Source organism: Callithrix jacchus, chromosome 3 (genome assembly GCF_049354715.1).
Source record: "Callithrix jacchus isolate 240 chromosome 3, calJac240_pri, whole genome shotgun sequence".
NCBI lineage: Eukaryota > Metazoa > Chordata > Mammalia > Primates > Cebidae > Callithrix > Callithrix jacchus.
The window spans coordinates 74681401-74697947 of NC_133504.1; the positions used below are offsets into that span (position 1 = coordinate 74681401).

Sequence of the window (16547 nt, forward strand, 5' to 3'; positions counted from 1 at the left end):
CTGGGTCTCTTCTTCAGCCTCTCAAACCTGTTACCATCCTTACTGAAGTTAACAGGGTTCCAGCATGACACTCAATTTTAAGGAAAATTGTGATTGTCTAGCTTATACTTCTCCCTGATTTCCACAGCACAATATAGCAATAAATATTGTCATCATCAATATTGCCACCAATGCATCTGATTACATGTGGGAGTGTGTGAGTGCGCACGCGCGCGCGTATGTGTACTTTGGAGAAGTCTAATACATAGTCATCCCTTAGTATCTATGGGGTATTGGTTCCAGGACCCCTAAGACACCAAAATCTAAGGAATGCTCAAGCCTCTTAATGGCTCAGTATTTGCATATAGCCTACACACATCTTCCCATATAATTTAAATAATCTCTAGATTACTTTAACCTGATCCAATGTAAATCCTATGTAAATATGGTTGACCCTTGAACAACTTGCGGGTCAAGGACACTAATCCCTGTGCAGTCAAAAAACTATGTATAACTTCTGACTCCCACAAAGCCTAACTACTAATAGCCTATTGTTGACTTGAAGCTTTGCCAATAACATAAATAGTTGATTAACCGTATTTTTTGTTATATGTATTATATATATATATACTGTATTCTTACAATAGAGTAAGCTAAAGAAAAAGCAAGCTTTTTCAAATTATTGCAAATCTCCAAAAAAATTTCCAATATATTTATTTAAAAATATTCATATATAAGTGGACCCATGCAGTTCAAGTCCTCATAGTTCAAAGGTCCACTGTAGTTACAATACTATCTTTTTAAAATTTTTATTATTTTTTACTGTTTTATCTTTTTATTGTTTTGTTTTGTTTTGTTTTCTGTACATTTTCAAACCACAGTTGGTTGAATCCTCAGATGCTGAGCCCAAAGATATGGAGGGCTGACTGTATACACTATAATGGTGGTTATCCTTTAGAGGTAGGATTGAGTGATTTTTATTTCTTTTTTATAGTTTTCTGAATCAACTAGATTTTTTCAATAAATGTATTTTACAATTAGAAACAAAGCTACTTCCAATAAGGAATAAGCAAAATACAAATTATTTGTATGTAAATAGACTGGAGATAAATTCATCAATACAGACTCACCATAGCAAATCACACTCACCTGCTTCATTACACAAGACTTTCAAGTCGGCTCCAACATATCCATGAGCACTATTTGCCAGCTGCAGCAGTTCAGCCTCAGTAAGCAAATGAGGTACCCTTCGAAGCAGTTTCTGGAGAATATCTAGCCGGTCCTGGGCATTGGGAACTCCAATCTCAATCTCTTTATCAAATCGCCCAGGTCTTCGGAGTGCAGCATCCAAAGCGTGAGGGCGATTTGTGGCCCCAAGGACCAATACTTGTCCTTCACTTCCTTCCTAACAAAATAAAACAAAAACGAATTTCTTATTTTTCTGAAAGTTAGAAAAAAAGGGGGCATTCACTGGCTGTATAAACAAGGATGAATCATCTGACTGTCCAAGCTACTAAGTCCTATCCTACACTTTCATTACCTATCAATTACTTTTATTAGTAATGGATTTTTATTATGCATTTATTACTTTATTATACATTTTTCAATGTTCAGCCTAAATGCTTCCTCCAGTAGAAAGTTTTCCAATACTTACCTCTCCATTTACTATGATATCTCTTACTTCTCACATCTTTTTTTTTTTCGGGGGGGGGGAGGAAGGCAGGAAGGAAGGGAATAAGGACGGTAGGGAGGAAGGAAGGGATGAAGGAAGGAAGGAAGGGAGGAAGCGGGGAGGGAGGGAGGGAGGGAAGGAAGGGAGGAAGCGGGGAGGGAGGGAGGGAGAGAGGGAGGGAAGGGAAGAAAGGAAATCAAGCAATGAAAGAGACATTGCCAACCTGGATCTAGAGGTTTACAAGTTGATTTCTTTTTTTTTGAGAGAAGGAAAGAAAAAAAAAAAAAGTAAGTAAAGGAGAGGAAGAGAAAGAGGGAGAGTAAATGGAAATATTGCTTTATTTTGAAAAAAATTGGGTATTAATAATGGCCAATCAATGTTTCATTTAAACTTATGGGTAGGTGTGATGTGGTATTGACAAGAATGTATATTTTGTGTATTTGAAGTGGAGAGCTCTATAAATATTTATTAAGTTTACTTGTTCTGGATCTGAGTTCGAGTCCTTGATATCCTTATTAATTTTCTGTCTCATTGAATCTAAGTCTCGTATCTGGGTGTTAGGATCGTTAGCTCTTGTTGTTGCATTGATCCTTTTACCACTATATCTTTGTTGCTTTAAAATCTATTTTATCTGATACAAGAATTGCAACTCCTGCTTTTTATTTATTTATTATTTATTTTTGCTCTCCATTTGGTTGGTAAATCTTTCTCCATCCCTTTGTTTTGAGTCTTTGTGTATCCTTGCACGTGAAACAGGTCTGGATGTAACATGCCGTTGGGTTTTGGCTGTGTCTTTTGATTGGGAATTCAGTCAATTTAAATTTAGGGTTACTGCCATTTGATGTTGACTGGCTGTTTTATCCATTTGTTGGTGTAAATTCTTCTTTATGTTGGTGCTTTTTATTTTTTGGTGTATTTTTAGAAAGGCTAATACTGGTTGTTTCTTTCTGTGTGTAATGCTTCTTTCAGAAGCTCTTGTAAAGCAGGCCTGGTGGTAATAAAATCTCTGAGTTCTTGCTTGTTCATAAAAGATTTTATTTTTCCTTCAGTTGTGAAGCTTAGTTTGGCTGGATATGAAATTCTGGGCTGAAGGTTCTGTTCTTTGAGGATGTTGAATATTGGCCCCCACTCTCTTCTGGCCTGTAGAGTTTCTGCTGAGAGATCTGCTGTAAGTCTGATAGGCTTGCCTTTGTGGGTTATCTGACCTTTCTCTCTGGCTGCCCTTAGTATCTTCTCCTTCGTTTCAACCCTGGTAAATCTAACGATTATATGCCTTGGGGTTGCTCTTCTTGAGGAATATCTTTGTGGTGTTCTCTGTATTACCTGGGGTTGAATGTTGACCTGCTTTGCTAGTTTAGGAAAATTTTCCTGAATAATATCCTGAAGGGTATTTTCCAGCTTGGATTCATTCTCTCCGTGGCATTCAGGTACACCTATCAAACGTAAATTTGGTCTTTTCACATAGTCCCACATTTCTTGGAGACTTTGCTCATTCCTTTTTATCCTTTTTTCTCTAATCTTTTCTTCACGTTTTATTTCATTAAGTTGGACTTTGACCTCTGATATCCCTTCTTCTGCTTGAACAATTCAAGTGTTTAAACCTGTGCATACTTCTCGGAGTTCCTGTATTGTATTCTTCAGTTCCATTAATTCACTCATACTCCTCTCTAAGTTGTCTATTCTCAATAGGATTTCATCAAACCTTTTTTCAAAGTTCCTAGTTTCTTTACATTGGGCTACAACATGTTCTTTTAACTCACCGAAGTTTGTTATTATCCATTCCTTGAAGAGTGATTCTGTCATCAGGAGGCACTCGTTCTCCATCAAGCCTTGTTCCATTGTTGATGTGGAACTGTGATCATCTTTAGAGGGAGAGGCGTTCTGACTTTGAGTATTCTCAGCTTTTTTACGCTGGTTTCTTCCCGTCATTGTAAATTTATCCTCCTGTTGTCTTTGAAATTACCAACTTTCAGATTAGGTCTCTTGAGTGGACGTCCAGGTTGTTAGTTCCCAGGGCCAGAGCAGCGGCGTTAAAACTGATGGTGCTTTTCTGCCCAGGATTCTCCTGTCGGGCTTCCTTCTTGTGTCCGTAGTAGGTGACTCTGCCTTCCCGGGGCTCCAAACCTCGGTCAGAAGGGGAACCGTTCCCGTTTACTCTGCGCCGAGCGCTGCCGCCTCGAGGTGCCGGCGGAACCACTGCGCCGACCACGAGAGTCGCGCTGGCGACTCATGTGTTTCCACCACTGGGGGATCTTCTGCTTCGTGAGCGACCAGACTTTGTCTGAAAGTGTGGCGTCCTCTAGTTCTCCGCGCCTTCCCTGAGAGCTGCAATCCCGGGATGTTAGCGATCGGCCATCTTGGATCGTTCTCCCACTTCTCACATCTTAACTGTATCATTCTCATAAAAGAAAACATATATATAATACTGTACTATATAATTGTTTTAACTGTTTTAAATAGTCCTTTTCCCTACTTGGAAGTCAGGATTATGACATACATAATATTAGAAAAGAACAAGACTCTATTAGAAAGTTATCTAAAAAGTCTTCACTTACAGACTATTTTTTAATATGGATACGTTTTTAAATTCCTGAAAATAGAGACAATATAACCTATATCCAAGTATCAGCCCCCCTTGAATACGCAGGTATTTTTACTCTCTGGAAATGAAATTAGGAACAACAAATAATAAAGAACTATGATCATGATCAGCCACCTGTAGAAATTATACAATATTCTATTCAGATGACCCAGAGACAAGCATAACTAGGATATGATTTATGTTAAAAAATAAAAAAGAAAGCTCAAACTAAATCAATTACATTGCAAGTGCCAACAGATAATGCATGGACTACAGTGAATCTACGAATTATAAGTTTAGAAGTACAAAAACAGGCCTTTAAATATATTCAGACTAACACCTCAGCATCACATGTTTCCATTCCTTACCCAAAGGCAAGAACACTAATCCACAACAGGCTTATCCCCGTGGCAGAGAAAGAGACAGCAGACTGAAATAATTAAGAGTCTCCAACACTAAGCCTTTGATTTGATGTCTTACTTACCAAGAACCCTTGTAATTATAAGATAGCTCTCTATATTTGCCATCAAGGTGAAAATATGGTCATCCATAAATGCAAACATTTGGTCTGCTTAATAGTTATATCTCTTACTGTAAATGGACAAACTAGCATACTATTTTATACATCATTCTCTTATAAGTGTTATCATGGGTCAGTCTGTCCTCACAACTCTATCATCTCCAACATACTAATAACACTGAATTCTCCAACTTCATAACCTGAGAATCAAACCTGGAACATGACAATCACTCCTAGGTACTGTTCCAGGACTGAGAACCAGGTAGTGAGCCAGTCTCCACCAGGTGATAGCCCTTCTCTTACAGGCTCTTAAAAAAATTATTAACACATTAGTAAATAATAGCAACTTAATGCCAATCCTTTATATTATTTTCGCATGTTTACTTTCCATCACCAAAGAGTAAAAAACAAAAGTTCTAAATGACTGGTTTTTTAATGTACAAAAGAGACTCTACTAAAATTACAAAAAATAAATAAATTAGCCGGATGTGGTGGTGTATGCCTGTAATCCCAGCTACTCAGGAGGCTGAGGCAAGAGAATCACTTGAATCTGGAAGGTGGAGGTTACAGTGAGCCAAGGTCGTGATATTGCACTCCAGCCTGGACCACAAGGCAACACTCCATCTCAACATAATAATAAAAATGAAATAAAATAAAATCCCCTAAAATTTAACTGCTCAATCTTCCTTACTGATCTTTGCTTCAGGTTTTAAAGTTAACAGCATCTATCACAAAACAAACCCATCATGGTATAGTATTTTATGTGCTAGAAAAAACACGCCAGGTTATGATGTTGTCCTAGCAGTTACTAAGTAATCAACTGTAACAAATTATTTTACAGGTCTTTCCTCTAGTTGCTATGGCTAATATTTTGCCCTTATCCTAAAATATCCAAAGACTCTGACACATTGAACAGTTTTTGCCCCTACATATGTATTAAAAGAATTAACCCTACACAGAATCAATACTAGCGCTATACTTACCGAACCAATGCCATCCATTAGTGTTAAGAGTGAAGCCACAACTCTTTTCTCCACTTCATTCTGAGCCCCCTCTCTTTTCGGACAAAGTGCGTCCAGCTCATCAATAAAAATAATTGATGGGTGCCTAAAAACAAACAAGTAAAATGAAATCTCTCATCTACATTTGATTATGAATTTTACTTAGTTTCAATTTTAATTGAAACACAATATATCAAATTTAGAATTTACTTAATATTATAAAGATATTATGTTAAGCTAAAAAACCTTAGAAATGCTAACTCACTAACCTCATATTCTATCTACCCCATTAAAAGTCTGGGTAACTGAGTAGAGTCTATTGCTTAAGAGATGAGAGTCTCTTAAGAACTCTCCCAGTAATGCCCAGAACTCTTCCAGTAATGCCCATTAAGTTGTTATGACTGGATCAATTCAGAAGCTGAGGCCAGAGATACTGTCCCTTTGAGTACATTTAAAACCAAAGAACATAAACTAGAAATGCTGTGTTATTTTTAAACTATTAAAATAAAAATTTGTAGCCAGGTACGGTGGCTCATGCTTGTAATCCCAGCACTTTGGGAGGATGAGGTGGGTGGATTACAAGGTCAGACATTCCAGACTAGCCTGGCCAATATAGTGAAACCTGGTCTCTACTAAAAATACAAAAAATTAGCCTGGCATGGTGGTAGTCACCTGTAATCCCAGCTACTTGGGAGGCTGAGGCAGGAGAATCACTTGAATCTGGGAGGCAGAGGTTGCAGTGAGCCCATATCACGCCAACTGCACTCCAGCCCCTAGCAACTGAAGGAGACTCCATCTCAAAAAAAAAAAAAAAAAAAAAAGATGTGAATTCTCTTACAAAAGGAAATCTCAACTGCCATGAAAACAACAAAAGCATACTAAACAATAAGGTGTACCACTAGTTTTCAAATTTTTAGTACAGTACTAGGACTACAAACTGCTTTTTTCATCTACTATCATTGGGGGGGAAAAATAAACTTTAAAAATGGCAGTTTTTTTGATTCAAGAGCAGTAATTATGATGTTAAACACCAAAACAGCCAGCATTTTAGGAGGCTAAGGCAGAAGAATGGCTTGAGCCCAGGAGTTCAAGACCACCCTGGCCTACATAAGACCCTGTTGCTGGAAAAAAAAATACAAAAATTAGCTGGGCATGGTGGTGCTCACCTACAGTTCCAGACACTTAGGAGGCTACAGGGAGAGGATCACGTGAGTTCAGAAATTTAGGTTTCATTGTTACACTGTAATTAGTATTAAAATATGGTTTACAACTTGGTCTAATATAACATTACTCATAATATGGCTATGTCTCTACCATTGTTTTGATTTTGCTTGTTCATTTGTTTTTGAGATAGGGTCTGTGTTGCCTAAGCTGGAGTGCAGCAGTGCCATCATGGCTCACTATAGCCTTGATCTCCCAGGCTCACTGATCCTCCTGCCTCAGCTTTCCGAGTAGGTGGGACTACAGGCATGTGCTACCATGCCCAGCTAATTGTTTTTATTTTTAAACAGACAGGGTCCCATTATGGTGCCCAGGCTGGTCTCAAACTCCTGGGCTCAAGCAATCCTTCTGCCTTGGCCTCCCACAGTGTTGGGATTATAGGTATGAGCCACCATACACAGCCAGAGTTGTTATTTTTATTTTTTTTGAGATGGAGTCTTGCTCTGCTGCCATGCTGGAGTGTAGTGGCGCAATCTCGGCTCACTGCAACCTCTGCCTCCCAAGTTCAAGTGATTCCCCTGCCTCAGCCTCCTGAGTGGCTTGGACTGCAGGTGCCCACCACCATGCCCGGATAATTTATTGTATTTTAGTAGGGACGGGGTTTTACCATGTTGGCAAGGGTGGTCTCAATCTCCTGACCTCATGATCTACCCACCTCGGCCTCCCAAAGTGCTGGGATTGTAAGCGTGAGCCACCATGCCCGGCCCAGAGTCATTATTTAATGGGCAAAAGATTTTTTCCCTTTGAAGCAAAGTATAACACAACAAAGTTCTAGCATAAAGAGCTACAATAATACAGTCTACTAGAATAACTAAACATATTAGATACACCTAAGCACCTAAAGAAAGTCATGGATTCAAAGGCTCAAATAAGGTCACATGACTTACCAAACATACATCTTAATTCTTCTACTTTATGTGATTTAATAACATTTATCAAACTTTTAAAGATTTGATAGAAATAGACCGAATTTCATTAGATCTACAATCTATTTCTACTATCACTATTATTTTTGTACTGTTGTTTATGCTTTGTATAAAGTGCTACATTCTTACTTTGACTAATATTGCCTTGATTATTAATTCCAAAACATTTAAAAATAAAGAGTACCGTAGAGTGGCTTCAGCAAATATCTGACGTAACTTCGCTTCAGTCTCACCATAGAATCTACATGAAATAAAATACATTTAAAGATCATTTCTCGTTGTTTTCAAAGCTTTGTCTATAAAAGCTAATCCAAATTTTCAATATTTCTATAATACTTAAATTACTTTCAAAAATCATTTTCCAAACAAGTTTTATACCTTAAAAAGCAAAATATTTCAATGTACAAAAACATCAGAGTACCACAAAATCATTTTTAAAAACCACATTTTAGAATCATGTACCTACTTGCTTATAATTTCAGGACCATTAATTACAGAAACATAGGCTCCAACTTCACTAGCCACAGCCCTGGCAATCATTGTCTTTCCAGTACCTGGAGGGCCATAAAGTAACACTCCTCTAGGAGCAGGAATTCCTGGAAGAAAAAGAAGAAAACACTAGATTCACCATTACTAGGTTTCTTATAAATGTTGTCATATAAGTTCAAACATGAGTTATAAAACGTAAATTTACCTTGCATCACAGAGTCAAGAGTTTTTTCTACCCTTCCAAAAAGATGTACTAACTAGCCCATACACTAATCCCCAATAATGACTCTCTCTCTGTAGACCACAGATCAAGACGAAGCATGTCGGTTAAAAAAAAAAAACAAAAAACTAGACACCCACATTGTTCCCATGCCCCATCCCACACAACACAGTTCAATGATCAGAAAACAAAGCCCAAACAACATAGGCAGACATGCCACCGATCCCAGTTTTCTTCCAACTAACCATCTTGAAGAGTACTTATGCTTACTCGTACATAAGGTACATAAGTACTAACAAAATGCCAATCCAAGGGTTCATTTTACATATACATATATGTATGTATTTGTAAGATTCATGAGAAAGGAAAAAGCAGAGAGATCGAATGTACCAAATACATGCAAAGGATCTTGGCAATAACAATGCAGCAGAAGCCCTGAATTTCCTGACTCAAACCATTCCTTTAATTACCTGCTTCAGGGCAAAGTGATGGGTACACAGTTACATTTCCTAACAAAGAAGTTTTCTCTAATGTTTTGAATGGTTTATTTCTTCAGTCACTACAGATGATCCAGCATGACAAGATATTTATTATTCTAGAGCTCATACAGGTAATGGTGGAAATGCACTATTAGAAAAGACAAGGCTGTCACTAATTCACATTACAACCTAAAGATACCAAAGCACAGAAAATGGCCTGTTTAAACTGGCATCTCCTAAAGCAACTGACATCTCCTACCATACCTACCACTCAGGAAATAAAAACAGGAAAAGAGGATGAACAATCATTAGACAAGTGTCAACTGTCTTAATTTGAATCTAACATTTTTGGTTGCAATAAACTGAAGAAATCATACCATAACTCTTGAAAAGTTCTGGCTGTTTGAGGGGCAATTCAATTATTTCTCTAATTGCTTTCAGCTGACTACTTAAGCCTCCTATCATGTCATAAGTTACTTTGAATGGGTTGTCTTGCTCTTTTGAATTTTTATCAATCTTTGTAAAAATGACTCTTGTTGTTGAAGAAATAAAATAAAAAGTATCAGTATTGCACTTTGCTCCCATGCTGAACTTTAGCAGTCTTTCTTCTTTGATAAGTTGCTCATTTCCTTCTCTGGCAGATTCAGAACTACATTTAAGACCTGTGACTTCCTCTAGCACAAGTCCACTGTCATCTCCAGGGCTCTGTGTAACATCCAACAAAACATCACTGGTTTTATTTATAATTCTCTCATCAACTGGTTTACAAGGAGTACTTCTCGATGATGGGATCCGGGTCTCCTCCAGATCTAACTGGCTTAGCTGTAAGGATAACTCGAGGCTACTGGTTTCCATGCTGGACTGTTCAAAGGCCATTCTTTGGGCATCGGTGTCATTCTGAGGCCCTCCCAATATCATGCCATCTGCCCCTTTCACTCGCAATACTTGCAACTCGCATGGTCGTCCATAAAATGTACAATACAGAAAGTTGCCTGGTAAAATAATCTTGCCGTCTAGAAAATAATTTATTAAGCATACATGTTAGCATAATATTTTTACCACTTTAATGTTTAAATAGTAATATATTTCATCAACCATCTGACTGAAAAGACTAAATCAAAGATGGAGTATTAATAAAGTAACTGTCATAAAAAAACTGAGGACCTAATATTCCCCTATAATATAGCACCATCTGGAGATAGAAGGATAGGATGACTATCTGAAATCTTCCATACTCAGTACAGCTCAGATTCTATCAACCACATCAACAAACAGCCGGGCATTCCACATTCAATAATAAACTAAACCCAAACCAACACTCCAAAATAGCATCACTCAACTGAAAGGGCAAGAATGCAAGGGTTAAAAGTCCCAGATCTACCACTAACTCTTTCCACAGACAAAACATATATTCTTTCCACTGCTTGACTGCCAATTAACAAGGAAAAGTAACACATCCCTATCTTAAAAGTATATTCATTCACTGAGGTGAATATTCTCAAAGCTATTTTGAAGAAAACTACTATGCATATATAAGCCCTCAAAGACACTTTATTTGCTGATGCCTTGCACCTTAAAACTTAAGAAAACAATTTAAAATATCTGTCTCACCTAGTTTTCTCAGGATACAATCAGTCAGTTCTTCTTCATTAATTTCCATATCTTTGTCACTGTAAAAGGATGAGAAGGGGACAGAAATCAGCATTAGGTACACCAGAAACTAAACTGTGGTGTAAAATTATATGTATATAGTTATAATATAGACTTAAAAGAATAATCCATCTGCAACCTTAAAATAAGTAATGTATACAACTTGGAAGTGATTTACATTGTTCAGAAGCTTATAGCCATGAAAATATCATTTGCAATCTGGTGCCTTAGTGGCCTAAATCAATGGTCTTCAAAACACAAGGGTAAGGTAACATTTCATTCAGCCCCATCCAGCACTTTTTTAATAGAGTAAGAAATGCAGGGCACACTGAATATAGAAATGGTAAATACTGCTTTGTAAAACATTAATTTCTAACACATACATACACACACGCACACATAGGTGCACTATACTTATGGATGTGTATATACAAAGAATCATGATGAAAAATGCATTTTTATTAAGTGTCATAGTCAAAAACATTTTTCAAACACTGACCGAAACTAATAATTCCCTTTAGGAAGTTGCATAGTTTGGAGAAAGGCTCTTATTAATAACTTACTTCACTTCCTTAGTATGACTTATAAATTATTTCTCCAAGAAAATTAAGTCCTATATAGTACGTTACTTGAAGAGGCAGAAGTAGGAAAAAGGGGAGTAATGGTTACAACAAAAGATTTTTCTGAAGAAAGAGCATGACTGAGGAAAAATGAGATCCCCTTCTTCCTATTAACTGTGTATCCCCAGAGTTGCTTAAGCGCAAGAAGTGAACGCACCTAAATACCATGCATCTGTAAAGAAACTTGCTCTTGGAGAGTTCTCAGAGCATGAGCATTTTTCCTCCTCCTCCATGCATATGCAGCCCATATCAGAAGGGGTGACAAACAGCTGTCTCATTCTGTCAGTGACCAGTGGAGGGGGGACAGTTTAGCTCAAGGGGAAGTGTAAGTGGAAGCCAAGCATAATGGTTCATGGCTGTAATCCCAGCACTTTGGGAAGCTGAGGTGGGTGGATCACCTAACCTCAGGAGTTCAAGTCCAGCCTGGGCAACATGGCAAAAACCCATCTCTACAAAAAATACAGGCCAGGCATGGTAGCTCATGCCTGTAATCCCAGCACTTTGGGAGGCCAAGGCAGGCAGATCACAAGGTCAAGATATCAAGACCATCCTCGCCAACATGGTGAAACCCCATCTCTACTAAAAATACAAAAATTAGCCAGGCGTGGTGGCAGGCACCTCCTAGCTACTCGGGAGGCTGAGGCAGGAGAGTCGCTTGAACCCAGGAGGCAGAGGTTGCAGTGAGCTGAGATCACAGCACTGCACTTCAGCGTGGCGACAGACCAAGACTCCATCTCCAAAAAAAAAAAAAAATGTGTGTATATATATTTTCTTTTGTATATATGTGTGTGTATGTATATATATATTTATACATATTAATTAATAATTATATAATTAATTATAATATATAAGTAATATATATTTATAAATATGTATATATAAAAATATATATACATACACATATATACAAAAGAAAACATATATTTATACATATATGTATAAATACACACACACACACACACACATATATACAAAAGAAAATTATCATCGCTGGATGTGGTGGCATGTGCCTGTGTGCCCAACCAGTCAAAAAAAACTTTGTTCTCCAATCACTTTTTTTACTTCTTGAGATGAAGTCTTGTTCTGTCACCAAGATTGGAGTGCAGTGGCGTGATCTCTGCTCACTGCAACCTCTACCTTGCAGGCTCAAGTGATCCTCCCACCTTAGCCTCCACAGTAGCTGGGAACACAGGCACTCATTACCATACCCAGCTAAATTTTTTTTTTTAATTTTTTGAACAGACAGTGTTTCACCATGTTGCCCAGGCTGAACTCCTGAGCTCAGGCGATCCACCCATGTCACCCTCCCAAAGTGCTGGGATTACAGGCATTTCCAATCACTTTTACCAGTAATAATACAATATAGTCAATCCTCAATACCTGTGGATACTGTATCTGCAAATTTATCTACTCCCAAAAATTTATGTGTACCCCAAAATCAATACTCATGGAGCATTTCTGGTCATTAATGACACGAAAAAGCAGCAAAAAATTTGGGTCACGCAACACTCATGTTACTAGCTTATGTAGGATAAAGTGACACTCTGCCTTGTTTCAGCTCTCATTCAAAGATGACCAAAGAATGAAAATGATAGGGGACACAGCAGTGTAGTCAAGAAGCTCCAGGCCTGGAGCCAGTTGGAGAGGGTTTAAATCCTGTAGTTGGGCAGCCTCAGGCAAGTCCCTTAACACTTCTAAATCTTCTCTTCTCTTTTGTAAAATAAAGAAGATAAAATCTACCAGAATGAATTATTTTGGAATTTTAAGATTATAATCTATGTAAAATGTATATACATATATTTATTGTGTGCGTTGCACATGTACACACACACACATACACACACACACACAGGTATTTCCCTGTAGAAGAAATGGTTCAGTTTATGCTAACAGTGTTCATGGCAACTTTAATGGAACATAACTAATCACAAATAATGAGAATCAACAATATATTCATATATAAGAGAGAGCATAAAAGAAACAGAATGAGGAGGAAATTTCATTAATGAAATATATATATTAACTAATGAGAAAATGTATCACCTTAAATGCTTACATTTACTTCTGTGTATGGAACTCTAAACCAAGTTATACTTAATCACTTTCATTTATTAAACTCTAAATACAAGGTATTTATAAATCTATGTAAGAACAGTAAAAATACCAAACCAGTTTTGCTTTTAAAAAAATAATAGTTGCACATAAAATAATTTCCACTAGAAGGAGCTCTAACATTACTCTTAGCAATAAAATCTTTCAGTTGCAACTGAAGGATTTAAGCAGACTAAAATAACTGATTTTCCCAATTGGAAATTAAATATCTTGCCTATACTCAGCTGTCACATTTAAAACATAAGATTTTTTAAAACAAAATTTTAAAACTTGAGCTTTCATTTAAAACATATACAGTCCTCTATAATAAGCAATCATTAAACATCTAAGACTGCTGTGCATTCAAGAGGTCTGATTACTTTGCAGATCATCACAAATGCTAATTCCAGTCAACAAATTACTGCTCCCTTTAGCACTGTTTTAAGACATAATCTGAGGAATAATCCAGTTTAATCTGAACAATACTATTAACTACCTCATAAAATATTAGGCAAGTTATTTCTCCTCATTAAGCTGTTTCATCTGTAAAAAAAGGGAAAGGTAAATGTGTATGCGTGTATGTGCACATAAATACATGCAATATGTACAAAGCTTCTATATGCAGCTGGTACTCAACATGTTATCTTCTGTCCTTTCTGCTTTTTATTGTTCATTAAACTGTTACTATAAGCTCTGAAAACATTTTCCTGTTATAAAGGGAAAACTATGCCAAAACTCAAGTCTAAAATCTACAATTGTAACAAAAGAGAAGGAAACATTTTAAAATCAAGCTGATGACTAGAAAATAGTTTGTGGGACTTACATATAATGTAAACACATCTCCCAAACTATTACTAAGATGACATTAAAGTATAAAAAGATGCTTTTTGTAAATTACTTTTGATAAGACTGTATATGCAAACTGAATCAAAATTCTATTATAGAATATCCAGGAGGATGGATAATATACCTTAACTATCTTTATAGGTAGATTCAAACAATTAGCCTGTGGTGAGGGATCATTTTAAAATCTGATAGTAATGACTGTTTGTTTTACTACACTGAATAATCAGCAAGTTAAAATATACAATCAGGTTCTTTGCTTGCATAGTCTTAATTAAAACTTGTTTCTGTTTGACTCATAGTAATCTACTTTTTTCTTTACAATTTTAAAAAAAGAAGCCCTGATTATACTGTAAGCCAAGGTAAAAAATACTGCTAAATATTCATCAATGAAAATTACTCTCACCTAAAATGTCAGGGCATACTCTAATCATGAAAAATAAAAGTCCTTATTCTATAAATTATAACGCACTCATTTAGCTTGTGTTGTCTAATATAACACAAGTAGCCACTAGTCACTCATCACATGTAGCTGTCAACTGCTTCAAATGGGGCTAGTACAAACTGTGATGTGCTTCAAGTATAACATACACACTGGATTTTGAAGACTTAGCTTGAAAAAAAGGATGTACAATATTTTATTGGAAACTTTTTTCTTTCTTGAGACACGGTCTCACTCTGTCACCCAGGCTGGAGTACAGTGGCACAATCCTGGCTCACCGCAACCTCCGCCTCCCAGACTCAAGTAATACTCCTGGCTTAGTTCCAAACATCTGGGACTACAGGTACACACCTCTATGCCCAGAAATTTTCTTTTTTTGTATTTTTTGTAGAGACAGGATTTCTCCATGTTGCACAGGTTGGTCTCGAACTCCTGAGCTCAAGAGATCCACCTGCCCTGGCCTCCCAAAGTGCTGGGAGTATAGGCACGAGCCACCACACCCGGCCCTTACTGGTAATTTTTTATAATTACATATTAAAATACATTTTTACATATATTGGTTAAATAAAACATAGTATTATAATTCATTGCACCTATTTCTCTCTACGTTTTAAAATGTTACCACAAAAAAATGCAAAATTACATATGTGGTTTACGTTTGTGACTCTTGTTACACTGCTACTGGGCAGCTTTGATCCAGAGAGTCTCCAAAGAAAAGAGCCAAACCTCAGTGCCACATCCATTTCCTCAGCCTGTAGCACAGCACCCACAAGAGGCTGGACCTGGATGGCATCACCAGGCCTCACACCCACATTCTTCTGTGCCATTTCACTCAGGCCAACCTTGCCTCCAGGAAATCCTGCGATAGGCCAGGCTGTATAGACCTGCCAGACAGAGGAAATAAAAATGTTAGAAAATAAATATTCATAGACCACCATCAATTTATAAGGAAGAATGCTAAGCACAGTCAAGTATTTAGATATGCAAAATACAGCCTTTACCTTAAAGGAGTTATCACCTGACACCAACTGCAATAAGATAAATTGCATTTTTAAAACAATTTAAGTACGACATGGGCTCAGGAAAAATAAACTTTATAATAAATATTGTTTCTTTTTCTAAAGATCAAGAATTACCCCACAGTGAAGATGGTAGAAGACATGAAAGGTAGATATAGAAAAAAAGATAAAGGCATTAACAGGTGATAATAAGAAAAATGACAAAATATTAAGGCAAGATAACCTGTAAAGTAATCCAGACTGGAAATTAAACTAGAAAAACATCCAGGAAATAGTGAGGAACATAGCACAAGAGCTTTGTCAGAACCTGAGTCTTATCACATTTAAATGTTGAGCGAAAGGAGCAAAAATTTCTAGCTTGAGCTCACACATTTATAGCCCTCTCTTCTACAAGACACAGTAAAGGACCTTTAACGTATAAGCCAGAAAAATGATAAGAACAGGAGTGGTGTCATCAGCAGACAAAAAATTTCAAAGTATTTCCAAAGGATCCCCAGCAGATCACAGAAGCATCAGAGGAAGCCATGAAAGAGAAGAGGCTGGTAGCAGAGAATAATGCCAAGCTGCCAAAAATGATCCAGGAAAGGGTTCCAGGCTTAGTAGGCTTGGAATCTCAGATACGAAGAATGACAGCAATAAGAAACAGCTGAAACTAGGGAGAACAGTAAAATATTTGTATACAGAACAGGTGATCTTCTTACTCCAAAATAACATTTTTTATAAAGAAATATAACTAACTGACAGGGAGAAATACCATCACCAACTCCGGAGGAAACACTTCTCTCTACATCATA

The 16547-nt window shown here is 37.0% G+C and overlaps 1 protein-coding gene across 11 annotated transcripts in view; it reads right to left on the bottom strand.

Annotated features, from left to right (window-relative positions):
- AFG2A (AAA ATPase AFG2A) overlaps positions 1-16547 on the bottom strand; it is a 406233-nt gene that overhangs the window by 376150 nt on the left and 13536 nt on the right. For 9 of the 11 annotated variants that reach the window (XR_013532907.1, XR_013532908.1, XR_004740664.3 and 6 more), the window contains exons 3-9: positions 15461-15618; positions 10700-10758; positions 9466-10101; positions 8367-8496; positions 8085-8141; positions 5736-5859; positions 1129-1384 (exon numbers count right to left, since the gene is read on the bottom strand). Coding sequence is in view for 7 of the 11 variants with exons in the window: in XM_078366537.1 (XP_078222663.1) it covers positions 1129-1384; positions 5736-5859; positions 8085-8141; positions 8367-8496; positions 9466-10101; positions 10700-10758; positions 15461-15618 (1420 nt within the window). In the remaining 4 variants the exon portion in view is untranslated. Of the gene's footprint in view, positions 1-1128; positions 1385-5735; positions 5860-8084; positions 8142-8366; positions 8497-9465; positions 10102-10699; positions 10759-13945; positions 13969-15460; positions 15619-16547 lie in introns of those variants that run through there. The other 2 variants (XM_035292993.3, XM_078366538.1) reach the window with 2 other exon arrangements.